The sequence below is a fragment of the Ursus americanus genome, chromosome 24 (genome assembly GCF_024610735.1).
Source record: "Ursus americanus isolate L20-20 chromosome 24, mUrsAme1.1.p, whole genome shotgun sequence".
Classification (NCBI taxonomy): domain Eukaryota; kingdom Metazoa; phylum Chordata; class Mammalia; order Carnivora; family Ursidae; genus Ursus; species Ursus americanus.
The window spans coordinates 31,574,859-31,589,034 of record NC_142150.1 but is presented as its reverse complement, the minus strand read 5'-3'; the positions used below and the strand labels follow the sequence as shown (position 1 = coordinate 31,589,034).

Sequence of the window (14,176 nt, the reverse complement as noted above, 5' to 3'; positions counted from 1 at the left end):
GGAACGCGGCCATCTGGGGGCACCAACAGCAGGCTTCGGGGCCAGCCAGGCAACGCGGTGTGCTAGACCAATGTGCCAGACAGGCCAAGCACCGCTCACTGTTACTCAGACTGCTCACCAGAGGCGGCTTTGGGTCACTGGCAGACACCATGGTTGCCACTAACTTTCCCGTTTCCACAGGAAGTTCTTCAGCAGAAGAGATGGTGTCTCTCTTGGTTCAGGCTGGCCTTTTTGACACTGCCATATCACTCTGTCAGACTTTTAAGCTCCCCTTAACGCCAGTCTTCGAGGGACTTGCTTTCAAGTATGTATGAAATTGTCTTTCCGTAGTCTTCATTTTCTAATGCAGAAATATCGTACTGCTGCCTGGTGTGAACCAGTGGTCATAGCCAGTTGTGCTTTAAAGAGGTGTTTTTTCTAGTCCACCACAGGGACTTTTTTTAAATTTCTTTTAGTTAATTATGATTTTTTTTTAAATCTTGATTTATAGCTTCTCTTGTGAAATCAAAAACTTTGGCATCCCTAGGCCCACATTTCCACAGGACAGTAGGATATGTGGCCTAAATAGTCGTGTCTGTTTTAGAAAGGGCATGTGTTCTCTTCAGTCCTTTAGGACAGCCATTTTTAATAATGCCTTGTACCTAAATATTAAAACTTTCAGAATGTTTCCCTTGTATGTAAATGATTTAACATTTACCGATGGTCTTGTGGCTCATTCCGTTGTGTGGCTGTGAGGAAAGGAAAGAGCCAACACCCAGTAGTGAATTCAGCGGCAGCCTAGAGCTAAAGTTATCATCTCATCTCTGGTTTTAGTAACAAAATAATGTGGTTCTTTTCAGCAAATCAGTTTACCGTGTGTGGAACCGTTTTCATTGCAGATGCATCAAGTTGCAGTTAGGAGGCGAGGCGGCGCAAGCAGAAGCCTGGTCCTGGCTCGCAGCCAATCAGCTCTCATCCGTCATCACCACTAAGGAGTCTAGGTACAGCCCTGGTGCTCATCCGCCCCAAAACGACTTACCCTCCAAACACTTCCCTCACGCACCCAGTTAGTGTCTACTGAATGCACTTCAGCTTCTTTAGAATCCTTCTCTAACCCTGACCTGACCCTCAGGAAACTTCCCTCCCTTGAATCGCATTTACAGTTTCTATTGTACAGCTCAGCGCTTTAGAATTGGAACATTTTACAATTTGGAAGTACTCTGACGTTAGTTTTCAGTCCCTAAATTAGCACACCAGTATCACTACTAAAATATAGATATACCACCCTCATCTTCCAAATCAGAACTTCTACGTGATTATAATGCTTGATTGGGTTTGGAAACAGTGATCTGAGCCAATTTCTTTGTTTCAGAGATCTGGAACAAAGAAGTTAGTCAAATTGTGTAGTCAAGTAAAGATGTAGTTAGTGGAAGAAAATAGAATCCATGTCATTTGGTTTTTAGTACTACTCCTAAACCACGTTGACCCTGATAATATTAGTTGCCATTTAGTTATATTATCAGTTTAGTTGTAAGTTTCTAAAGAATTTTTTCCTTGTAAATACATGCTTTGAATGGTGCTATAAATATCTGTTAAGAATCTAGAGCTCATTAGTCCTTTCTGCTTTTTTCAAGTGCTACAGATGAAGCATGGCGACTGTTATCAACTTACCTGGAAAGGTACCAAGTCCAGAATAACTTATATCACCACTGTGTAATCAACAAGCTCTTGTCTCACGGAGTGCCTCTGCCTAATTGGCTTATAAACAGTTACAAGGTAAGTGGTATCTTCACTTGTATAGAGTAAGAAGCTGATCTTTACCATTATGAATAAACTTCATGAGATGATTAAAAAGAAAAGGTGATAATTTGTGGAAATATACTGAAATATGCTTTGGGCAGCTTCTCAAGTTTAGTTAAAAACACTAAGAACAGCTTAACTTTAATTCCATATGAAGTACTGTGTGTTTAGAATTAAAGTTCTGCAGGATACCTGTTTGCTCACTGAACAGTGAGTATATATTTAGAACAATGCTATATGCGTGACACAGTATTTACTGTTTGTTACTCAAAAAATTCACAGGAGTAGAGTCCTTTTCAAAACTACAACATGGTTTAAGTTTTTGTCAAAATTGGGTTTTTGGACTGCCTGCATCAGAATTATTTGGGTAGTGGGCTTCTTCAAATATGGATTCCTGAGCCCCATTCCACACTTACACAATCAAATTAACCTGGATCTAGGATCTATATTTTAACAAGCTTCTAATTTGATACAATGCATGCTTAAGTTTGAAAACTATATCTGAAATACATTGGGTGGAATAGGGAAAGAGAGAATGTAAAGCTTAAAATCAGGAAAGTTGATCTGTTGGGGGGGGGGCGTTATTTTTTGTTTGTTTAAGTTAGAAAGTAGAAAAGACAGTTAAGATGGTAAAAGTTAGGACTGTGATCAAATCAGAATATAGAAAGCATAATTACCTAATTAGTAGAGCCCTTCCAAACTGAGATCGTAGTCACTTTTGTTTCACCCTGAGTTAAATTTAACTGAGGTATTTAAAGTTGGGAATTCTTTTAACTTCTTTTGCATTTGTCATTCCTATATTTCTGAGAATTAATGTGAATATATTGCTCTTTAGTATTCAGCATTTCTGAGAAGGTGTGTTGACTTTTATTACTACTGTGGAAACTTAAGTAGAAAAGTATTAAATAAAATGTGTCTGGGATGCCTGGGTGGCTCAGTTGGTTAATTGTTTGCCTTCAGCTCAGGTCATGATCCCGGCGTCCTGGGATCGAGTCCCACTTCGGGCTCCTTGCTCAGCGGAGAGTCTGTTTCTCCCTCTGCCTGCCACTTGCCCTGATTGTGCTCTTTCTCTCTCTCTCTGACAAATAAATAAAATCTTTAAAAATATATAAATAAATAAATCATGTCTTAGATCACAAAACAGGGCAGGAAGGCCACTTAACAAGGTAAAGTCTCACAAGGTTCCCAGAAGTGACTGGGCTCTTAGGAATCCAGCCCTTATCCCAAAATAAGGAAACCCAAATGCTCATTTACTTATATTGAGAAGTATAAATGCCAGGGAATTAGACACTCAGCATCCTTTTGGTCATTGCCCAGGTAAGATGGAAATAGGTTCTTAATCTCTGACTTTTTACAGAAGGTTGATGCTGCTGAGTTGCTCCGTTTGTACTTAAACTATGACCTTTTAGAAGAAGCTGTGGATTTGGTTTCAGAATATGTAGATGCTGTATTGGGGAAAGGACATCAGTACTTTGGAATTGAGGTAGGCATGTATGCATGTTTCTTTTTAATTCTGTATTATCACCCTAATAAAGTCAGGATGTGAAAGTAGATTCAACTGTATGACAGTGGATTTAACCTTTACTCTTTGTAGTTATACGACTCGTTTTCTCCACAATCAGGAACTGGCACTGTAGGAGTCTCCAGTTTCCTGTTTATAAAATGGAAATACATTTCATTTTTCTCCATCAAAGGAATGTAGCTTTAGTTAGTATTTGGAGGAGTGAAGTAATTAAAAACAAAATGTTCTTTTCTGTGTGCCAAAGACTGTGCTGAGTCTCTGGAAGTGTTTTCTCATTTAATCCTTACAGCCACCTCTGAGAGATCATTTTAACCCTTTTTTTTAAACCCATGAAGAAGCAGAGGCTCAAAGGTTAAGTAAGTTGCCAGAGTTCACCCAGATGGTAAAAAGAAGAGCCAGGTCTAAAATCTAGGTCTAGTTAACTACAAAGCCAAGCTCTTAAGCTCTCAGGAAAGTACTGAGAACTTTGAAAGGTGAGCTTTCTCTTTCAAAGCCATCATTTGTCCTTAGGGCAAATGTGTTTCCTGTTGAGTTTGCAGCTGGATTTATGTGTCCTTTATGAATGGCAAGAGAAACACTGACTGTCCAAGGTCTTATTTATTGTCTCACTTCATATTCAGAAGTCGGTTATCTTAGATTAACAATTGGGGCGCCTGGGTGGCACAGCGGTTAAGCGTCTGCCTTCGGCTCAGGGCTTGATCCCGGCGTTATGGGATCGAGCCCCACATCAGGCTCCTCCGCTGTGAGCCTGCTTCTTCCTCTCCCACTCCCCCTGCTTGTGTTCCCTCTCTCGCTGGCTGTCTCTATCTCTGTCAAATAAATAAATAAAATCTTTAAAAAAAAAAAAATTAACTTTAGCGTCCCATTAAGGCCCTTCATCACAGCAACCAGAAAACCTTTCAAAAATGTAAGTTGTGTCATATCATCCTCCTTCATAATGCTTATATTTTACTAAGAATAGGGGCGCCTGGGTGGCACAGCGGTTAAGCGTCTGCCTTTGGCTCAGGGTGTGATCCCGGCGTTGTGGGATCAAGCCCCACATCAGGCTCCTCCACTATGAGCCTGCTTCTTCTCCCACTCCCCCTGCTTGTGTTCCCTCTCTCTCTGGCTGTTTCTATCTCTGTCAAATAAATAAATAACATCTTCAAAAAAAAAAAAAGAATAAATCTTTATTCCTAGTGCAGTCATCTCAGCCCTGCACGGTCTGGCTGCTGCATGAAATTTAAACGAAGCAATATTTCAATAGATTTGTTGCAAAACAGGCCTATATGTAAAGGGGTCAAAATTGGTCTCAACCACAAAGTAGATGCAGTCTTGTTTCCTTGTAAACTACAAAATTAAGACGGATGTGAAATGTTACATCCAGAAACCCTTATCTGAAGTTTTCTATTTGAGTTAAAAATTCAGAATGTTTCTCTATATGAAGATGTTTTAGATCCTCCAGACAGGATTAAGATGTTTCATCCTACAGTTATAATTTCAAGCAATTAATTTCAGATAGTCTGTGATTTAGAGAACCAAGATTTCTCAGGGAGTTAGCAAACAGTCACTCAATAAAGGGAGTTGTTTTCACCCATTAAACTTTTTTTTCCAGATAATTTGAATTAAATTTCAGACTGCAAATAGTCTCATTCATTGACACCTTACAGGTTTTTTTAGCACATTTTTCCTTAATAGGCCTTAGGGCTCCTTCGAGATAAGAGGTGCCATGAATTTAAAAATACATATGAAAAAATAAATAAATGAATAAATAAAAATACATTTGAATCAACTGAGAAAAAGGGCAAGTTTCCCAGTTGAAAAGAGAAGCAAGGGGGTGAGAGTGGTACAATTGTGTGTGTGTGTGTGTGTGTGTGTGTGTGTACATGCAATTTCTTACTATAAAAGAAAATAAGTGAAGAATTTTGTTATTGAAACTTGTGAAACTAACTGCCCAGAAGAAATGGTCCACTTTTGAGATTTTCTTCAAATAGGAGATCTTTTCCCTTTCAGTTTCCACTGTCTGCAACGGCTCCGATGGTGTGGCTCCCATACTCTTCTATTGATCAGCTTCTCCAGGCTCTGGGCGAGAACAGTGCCAACAGTCACAACCTTGCTGTAAGTCAGTCCTCTCATGAGACACGCGGGTCTTACAAACCCTTGTGCTAGCGCTTACTCATAAAGCTTGCTCTTCGGTTCTCAAGGATTGAGGGGAGAGCAGAAGCCACTTGTGGCCCTTAACATGCTGGCCCAATCCCTTTACAAAATGGTTAGTTAAGCCAGATGTAGCCTCTCTGGTTCTGAGAAGAGAGCTAGTAACGCTTTTATTAAAATACTGGTGTGGGGTGGGGGGATGGGGTCACTGGGGGATGGGCATTAAGGAGGGCATGTGGTGTGATGAGCACTGGGTGTTACAGGCAACAGATGGGTTGACCTCTGGAACTCATGTTGTATACTATAGGTTGGCTAATTGAATTTAAATTAAAAAAATACTGTTGTGATTTGTGTGTTTAGAAGATTCGTTAGGATAACAGGTTTGGGGAACTGCATTTAACAGAGAAGTCCGATTTTATCAGTAGTCACAGAGCAAACTCCTGTACTGAATGTGGAGTACATGAAGCAGAGTGGTGAACGTCTTTATTAGGGGGAGTCCGGTTGGTGAAGTCAAAGTGCTTAAAAACGTCAGTCTGTTTGTAGTCCTTGACCTGTTCTGTAATGATTCCCTTCTTTTCTCCTACAGCTATCCCAGAAAATACTTGACAAATTGGAGGACTACCAACAAAAAGTTGATAAGGCAACACGGGATTTGTTATATCGTCGCAACTTGTGATCCGGACGGTTGCCTGGCCTTTGTAACCGCTTGGTGCCTCTGAGGGCTTAGGACTTTACCCTGCAGGAACCCTGTATTCCAGGACAATTTTTCTACCTGTAAATGCTGTATACAACATCGAGTCTGCATTCTGCGCAAGAGAGGAGGGCTTATGAGTCACAGAACCTGTGCTTGCTGGCGGTGCTAACACACAATTTCTGGTTTTCAACCTTGGTCTCAAGCAGCTGCTTTTGTATATGATTCACAAGCTTTTTTAGAGTTTCTATTTTTTTAAACTACCGAAAACATTCTTTATCTGCAAATTAAAACCCACCCTCACTTTCCAAAATAGCCGATGGTGGTTGGTTGTGGCTAACCACCAGAAGCAGTCACTGCAAATCCTTCCATTCTTCCCTGTCACTTTTTGTATTTCAATGGAATTATTTTGGTCCAGAACTGACATGTATTTTCTGTATTGCAAACAGAGGCTAATGATTTTGCATACTCTTTTCATTATTTATTGTGGAGTTTTTGTATGATCTTCAATAAAGTATTAAATAATTTGCCTAGATTAAACCTAAAATGATGACCAGTTGTCAAAGAAGATACCTTATTTTGAATCCGGTTCTGAGGCTAAAGTTGAGTAAACTCTTAGCTAAGAAAAAAATTAGAAATTTTATCTATAAGAATAACCAATTTTGAAAGTAAATTCTGTTAACTTCTATGATTTATAATAATCAAGCCGGACTTGATCATACTACTTGTGTAATAATGTATTGGACCAAAATATAAACTTTCCTGGTCAGATTCAGAAGTATTCATGGCCACAAATTTTGGGTAAGGTGGAAAACAAAATCTTGGATTTTATTCTGTATATTAAAATTTATCTTTTAAGGAAACGATCTGTGTATTACTTGCTTGTATGCCCTTTGACCTCTCGAGTTTTCCATAGCCTTTAATTTTTATACTATCGATACCATCAATACCATATTTACATTATATATTTTAAGTAACAGTGTGAGCTTCACCGTGGTACCACTTACTGGTAGATATTGAGATATATGGTTCCTCTTTCATTTTAGCTCTCCATGATTAATATGAAGTGTTTGATATCATGAGGGACTGGGAAAGCCCTTGCCCTGCCAGAGCTCTATAAACCTGTAGTTTCCAAGTATAGCAAGAAATACACATATATAACCAAATATACACATATAAAACCAAGAGAAAAATCTCACAGAATATGTATCCTTACTCAGTATGTACCCTGATGTTTTCATGAGTGACTAGTGGATCATAACCCATAGTCTGAAAAATGTCAAATCCTCTTCTAGCCATTTTGGAGAACAAGAAGTAACTTGAGACTGGCCCTGTTCCAGAAACTTACCCACTTGTGCTGCTCATCAGAGCAGTGGTTTCCATGGTGGCAGTTCACAGGACCCTGACCAGTTTTTCCTGTTGTCAGTATTTTGGTACAAGACCTGACCCATGCTGGAGCCACCCCAGCTCTGCTGTCCATTATCTTCCACCTTCTTCACTTTGGTTCCCAACCAGAGCAGAAGGTGGAAATTGTTTTGCTAAACTTCTCTGTCCACTTCAGGTCTGCATTTTTGTTTTCCTGGACCATGTGATATTTTAATAGTCCATAATAGCATTGTTATTCCTTGTTTTTTCCACCCCAAAATGTTCTGATTTCAAAGTGTTATTAAAAGAGCTCCCTCCTGTTTTCTACTAGAACACAATATAGCAAAGTTCTAAAGTATCCTTTAATCTTCACAGTTCTTTCCATTTTTGTCTGTACCTAGAAACTGATAGTCCTGTTATTACTGTTTTTTCACAAATTGAGACCTTAGTATAATAAGTAACTCCTTAACCCCAAACCACAAGAACATACCTTTCCACATCTGCATGGAACTCCACCATCAAAAGACCAATTTATTGTCCAAATGACCCATGCCAGTCTGTATAAACCAAAAGTAGGTATTCCAGTAAATGAGGTTTCATGGTTTAAATGAACTTATTTCTACAAAACACAGAAGATCAAATAATGTAGTATAATAATATATTGGGGCCCCTGGCTGGCTCAGTCAGTAAAGCATGTGACTCTTCACCTTGGGGTCGTGAGTTTGAGTGTTGGATGAAAAGATTATATATATTATATATATAATATCTATAAATAGATTGATCGATCAATCTGGTCCTTGTCCCTGATTCCTTGCAGAGAGCTTCAAAAACCCTTGGAATTTCGTGGGTGATAGAAGTCTCTGTTAGGCTAATCAGGTGAGTAGTGGAGGGCCCTTAGGTAGCTTCATAATAGGACTAGTTCCCAAGAGAACCAATCCTGTGATGGTGATTACAGGGTTGGAACTTTGGGCCAGGCCAACCTTCTGGGAGGACAGGGACTGGAGATTAAATTCAATTACAGTCACACTGGGCAATGATTTAATCAACCGTACCTATATAATGAAGTCCCAGTAAAAACTACACCAAGGCTGAACACAGCCTCCCGGTTGGAGAACACCTTGTTGTGCTGGGAGGGTGACATGCCCTAACTCCACAGAGAGACAGGCAGGCAGGCAGCATTGGAGCTCTACTCCCTCCCAGACTTCACCCTATGTTTATCGTTTATAATAAAAGTGTTATCATAAGTATAGTGCTTTCCTGAGTTCTGTGAATGGTTTTAGAGAATTATCAAATATGAGGTGGTGGGAACCCCCAATTTTATAGCCAGTCGAAAGTATGAGTGTCCTGGGGAACCTCACTCAGAGCTGGCCTCTGCAGTAAGGGCAGTCCTGTGGGGGAGCTGAGCCCCTAAACCTGTAGAATCTGACGCTAACTTGGGGAGGGGAGGATGGGAAGGAATCATCAGAATTGAACCGATCAAAAAGCACCTGCTGGGGGGGGGGAGACTGAATAAGTGATATAATTTAGATATCGCACACAAAGCCTCAATCTACCCTACTGAAGCTGGGAATCCTGGAGACAGTGCATCTCTGTAGGTGGCCTCTTGAAGTTCCAAAACCTAGAGCCTTAAAATGGATTCAGGAATGGATCCCCGGGGGTGGCTCAGTCAGTGAGCAGCTGACTGGATTTCGGCTTGGGTCATGATCTCAGAGTCATGGGATCGTGCGCTGGGTCTGGCTCCCTGCTCAGTGCAGAGTCTGCTCAAGATTCTCTCTTCCTCTCCCTCTGCCCCTCCCCCTACTCACACACCTGCTCTGTCTCTAAATAAACAAAGAAAATCCTTAAAAAATAATAAAACAGATTCAGGAAGGTCAGCTTTTGAAGCTAACTTCAAATACCAAGTAAAGACATTGCCCCATTGTACACCAAATATAATTATAACTAAATATATTCGAAACATGTTTATTTAAATGATTGTTCCTCCCAGGTTTCACTTGTCAAATGTCAGCCTTGAAGTTTGGTTTTACTAAAACAACATTATCACCGCAACCAAAAAATCTCAGTCAACCCAGAGGTGCTAAAGTCCCTGGCCAACAAGGATACGGCCTGGTTTTTCTTCAAAAGAAGTGACTGACCACTTTGAGTCTAGATATATGCAAACTTTCCTGTAAAGAGCCAGATAATAGTTCAGGCTCTGTAGTCTACATATGGTCTCTCTCACATATTCTTTGAAATTTTTTGTAGAATCCTTTAAAAGGCCTGATTTAGCTATAACTTGTCTACCCCTGGTCCAGACCCTTAACACCTTCTCTGAGGCCAATCATAGCAAAATATGCCTCCTTCAAAAGCCACTGGTTCTTCGCCCTGGCTAGACATTAGAATAACCTAAAAAGGAGTGCCTGGGTGACTCAGTTGGTTAAGCGTCTGCCTTTGGCTCAGGTCATGATTCCAGGTTCCTGGGATCGAGTCCCACATCAGGCCCCCAGCTCAGCGGAGAGTCTACTTCTCCCTCTCCCTCTGCTGCTTCCCCTACTTGTGCTCACTCTCTCTCTCTCTCTGTCAAATAAATAAATAAAATCTTTAGGGGAAAAAAAAAGAATAACCTAAAGAGCTTTTATTTTTTATTTTTTTAAATATTGTATTTATTTACGAGAGAGAGAGAGAAGGAGCGGGGGGAGGGAGAAGCAGAATTCCCGATGAGCAGGGAGCCCCATGTGGGGCTCGATGTGGGGCTCCAACCCAGGACTCGAGGATCATGACACTTAGCCAAAGGCAGACGCTTAACCGACTGAGCCACCTAGCCACCCCAGAATAAACTAAAGAGCTTTTAAAAAAAATAATCGATAGCGGTGCCTGGCTAGCTGGCTTAGTCAGAGGAGAATGAGACTCTTGATCTCAGGATCCTGAGTTCCAGCCCCATGATGGGTGTAGGGATTATTAAAAAAAAAAAAAAAAAATAGGGACACCTGACCAGTTCAGTAGGAAGAGCTTGCAACTCTTGATCTCAGGGTGGTGAGTTTGGGCTCCACTTTGGGTGTAGAGATTACTCAAACAAAAAACTTAAAAATTAATTTAAAAATGATATATAAACTTAAAAAAAAAGATTTTAGGGCTCCTGGGTGGCTCAGTTAAGCGTCTGTCTTCAGCTCAGGTCATGATCCTGGAGTCCCTGGATTGAGTCCCACATCCAGCCCCACATCAGGCTCCCTGCTCAGCAGGGAGTCTGCTTCTCCCTCTCCCTCTGCTCCTCCCCCTGCTCCTGCTCTCTCTCTCGCTTACTCTCCCTCTCAAATAAAAAAAAAAATAAATCTAAAAAAAAGATTTTATTTAAGAGAAGAGAGAAGAGAGAGCACAATTAGGGGTGGGGAGCAGAGGGAGAGGAAGAAGCTGGATCCCAGGACTCCAAGATCTGGACCTAAGCTGAAGGCAGACGCTTAATTGCCTACGCCATTCAGGTGCCCCTAAATAAATCAACTTTTTAAATAAACAAACAAACAAACAAACAAATAAATAAATAAATAAATAAAATTGATATTGGGATTCTTGGCTGTCTTGCAGCTCTTGATTTGGGGTCCGTGATGGGCACAGAGCTAACTCTAAAAGAAAAAAATTGATATGGGCTCTGTACTCCCACCTCCAATCCTGATTTAGATTTTTATACTGCTTTAGCACTTGCTCTCCAGATGGTTCTATGAACAGTCAGGGTTGAGAACCCTGGTTATAAATATTACAGTTATTTCAGTCACCTCCAAAAATGTAAGTTTCCCCCAAGGGAAAAAAACCTTTCCCATTTCTGCGCACTCTGGCTTAGCTCATAATCTCAACTTGGTTCCAGCCAGTTTTATAATAGCATCTAGATTTCTGTATAAACAAAAGACTCATTAACAGTAATAATAGCTGGGGCACCTGGGTGGCTCAGTCCTTGAGGGGCTGCCTTCGGCTCAGGTCATGATCTCAGGGTCCTGTGATAGAGATCCCACCTCGGGCTCCTTGCTCAGCAGGAAGCCTGCTTCTCCCTCTCCCACTCTCCCTGCTTGTGTTCCCTCTCTTGCTATCTCTCTCTGTCAAATGAATAAAAATCTTTTTAAAAATATAAATAAATAAATACTCATGAAAAAAATAGTAATAATAGTTACTATATAATGATTCCTTATTTTGTTCGTGGTACAAGGCAAAGATCTTAAAACTATGATCTAATTTAAACTTCACAACAACCCTATGAATACTGTTACTGGCACATTTTACAGTTCTGAAACAAGTTTACGGTTGTTAAGAAACTTGGCCCAGCAATCACATCTGGAAGGCGCGGAAGCTGTTTTAAACCCAGACATTTGGCTTCAGAACTCCTATGTACAACTACTATGTTCCAATGCCTCTTCCCTCAAGAAATAAGTCAGAAAACTGCAAAGAGCTCCAAAACAGCAAATTCTCCCACTTTTAGCTGCTAATTTTTCAGAAATCTTGGGAGTCTAAACTCAGGACACTAATCCAGATATTTCTCCCATAGACAAGAAAAGAACTCTTGCTACTTATTTCAAGTCTGTATATAGTCATGCACTATATTCATTCAAAAATTGAGTGCTTATGTTCCAGAAAGTGCATTTCATAAGCAGGGAACAAAATGGACAAGTCACTGTTTTTATGGCTTTTGCATCCCCAAACTGGCTGGGATTCATTCTTAAGAGCATGCAACTTTTGATCTTGGGGTTGTGAGTTTAAGCCCCACGTTGAGTGTAGACATTGTTTTAAAAAGTAAACTTAGGGGCGCCTGGGTGGCTCAGTCATTAAGTGTCTGCCTTCGGCTCAGGGCGTGATCCCGGATCCCTGGGATCGAGCCCCACATCAGGCTCCTCCGCTATGAGCCTGCTTCTTCCTCTCCCACTCCCCCTGCTTGTGTTCCCTCTCTCGCTGGCTGTCTCTCTCTCTGTCAAATAAATAAATAAAATCTTTAAAAAATAAATAAATAAATAAAAATAAATAAAAAGTAAACTTAAGGGACACCCAGGTGGCGCAGTTAAGCGTCTGATTCTTGGTATCGGCTCAGGTCCCGATCTCAGGGTCATGAGATTGAGTCCCAAGTCAGGATCTGAGCTCAATGCTGAGTCTCCTTGAGATTCTCCCTCCCTTTCTGCCCCTCCCGTGTCCTCTCTCTCTAAAATAAGTAAATATTTTATTTGACAGAGAGAAAGAGAGAGCCAGAGAGCACAAGTGGCGGGGGGGGGGGGGACGGGGAATGGCAGAGGGAGAAGAAGAAGCAGGCTCCCCGATGAGCAGGGAGCCGGATTCTAAAGGGCTCCATCCCAGGACAGTAGGATCATGACCTGAGCAGAAGGCAGATGCTTAACCAACTGAGCCACCCGGAATCCCCAAATAAATAAATCTTAAAACAAAACAAAGCAATTTGGGGGCACCTGGTGGCTTAGTCCATAGAGGATACGACTTGTGATCTCTGGGTGGTGGTAAGTTCTCTTGATCTCAGGGTTGTAAATTCAAGCCCCACTTGGGTGTAGAGATTACTTAAAAAATAAAATCTTAATGGGGCGCCTTTGTGTCTCAGTCGGTTAAGCATCTGCCTTCGGCTCCAGTCATGATCCCTGCTCATCAGCGAGCCTGCTTCTCCCTCTCCTCCCCACTGCTCTTTCTATCTCCGTCTCTCTCAAATAAATAAAATCTTTTTAAAAATCTTTAAAAAAAAAACAATTTGAGGGATCATCTACACATTATGGATAATGTTATCTACCATATAAGGTTGTGGTGAGAATAAAATACACTTATATTTGGGTGGGTTTTTTTTTCTTCAAGATTTTATTTATTTTGAGAGAGAGAAGAAAGTGAGCACGAACAGGGGGAGGAGCAGATGGAGAGGGAGATGCTGACTCCCTGCTAAGCAGGGAACCTGATGTGGGGCTGGATCCCAGGACCCTCGGATCATGACCTCAAGCCAAAGGCAGACCCTTAACAACACTGAGCCACCCAGGCACACCTACAGTTGTACTTGTAAAGCGCTCAGTGCCTCACACATAGTAAGTGCTCAATAAATGTTAGGTATTATTCTAGCAAGAACCGAGCGGCTGGGGATATAAAAATAAATACCACTCAATTTCTTAAGATCGACCGAGAAGGAAAGGGATATAACGGATATAACGGTAGGATGTCAAGCACTAGGGAGGGGCTCAGCGATGAAATACAAGGTTGAGAGATAATGCCTGCTCTGGGTCCTGAGGAATGGAGAGTTTTGCCATGTGATACTGTATTCCAGCTGGTGTTCAACTGGCTGCCTCCAGAGGAGGGAAGAAGGGGACAGGGAGGGGAGAATTCTAAAGGAAGATAACGCTAATAAAGCAGGTTGAGAATATCAATGGGCTAGATTGGGTAAGCTCCTGTATCACATCGAAACAATTTAGGATTTTTCCTCGTATGCAGTACGATGTCTAGTGATTTTTTTCAGCTGATAAGCAACCCAATAGGAGACATCAAATTTGTGCTCTAAGAAAAAACCTACAAAAGCATAAAAGACCCACTATTTTATTTAGTGTTCAACAGCATACCCAAAGTAAGCCACAATAATCAGGACAAAACTCTGGGAAAAGAAGCACAGTTTCCCAAAGGCCAAAAAAAAAAAAAACAACCCAAAAACGAACGGCCAACCGAGAATAGGAGCAAGATGGAGGACGAGGGGATAAAGA

At 41.1% G+C, this 14,176-nt stretch overlaps 1 protein-coding gene across 1 annotated transcript in view; it reads left to right on the top strand.

Moving 5' to 3' along the window:
- The window catches only part of NUP160 (nucleoporin 160), a 46,335-nt gene extending 39,344 nt beyond the window's left edge, over positions 1–6,991 (top strand). Inside the window, exons 31-36 of the mRNA XM_045786674.2 lie at positions 181–304; positions 879–980; positions 1,614–1,755; positions 3,137–3,262; positions 5,294–5,398; positions 6,021–6,991. Of these exons, the coding sequence (XP_045642630.1) occupies positions 181–304; positions 879–980; positions 1,614–1,755; positions 3,137–3,262; positions 5,294–5,398; positions 6,021–6,110 (689 nt within the window). The 3' untranslated portion in view covers positions 6,111–6,991. The remainder of the gene's footprint in view (positions 1–180; positions 305–878; positions 981–1,613; positions 1,756–3,136; positions 3,263–5,293; positions 5,399–6,020) is intronic.
- Positions 6,992–14,176: the final 7,185 nt, after the last annotated feature.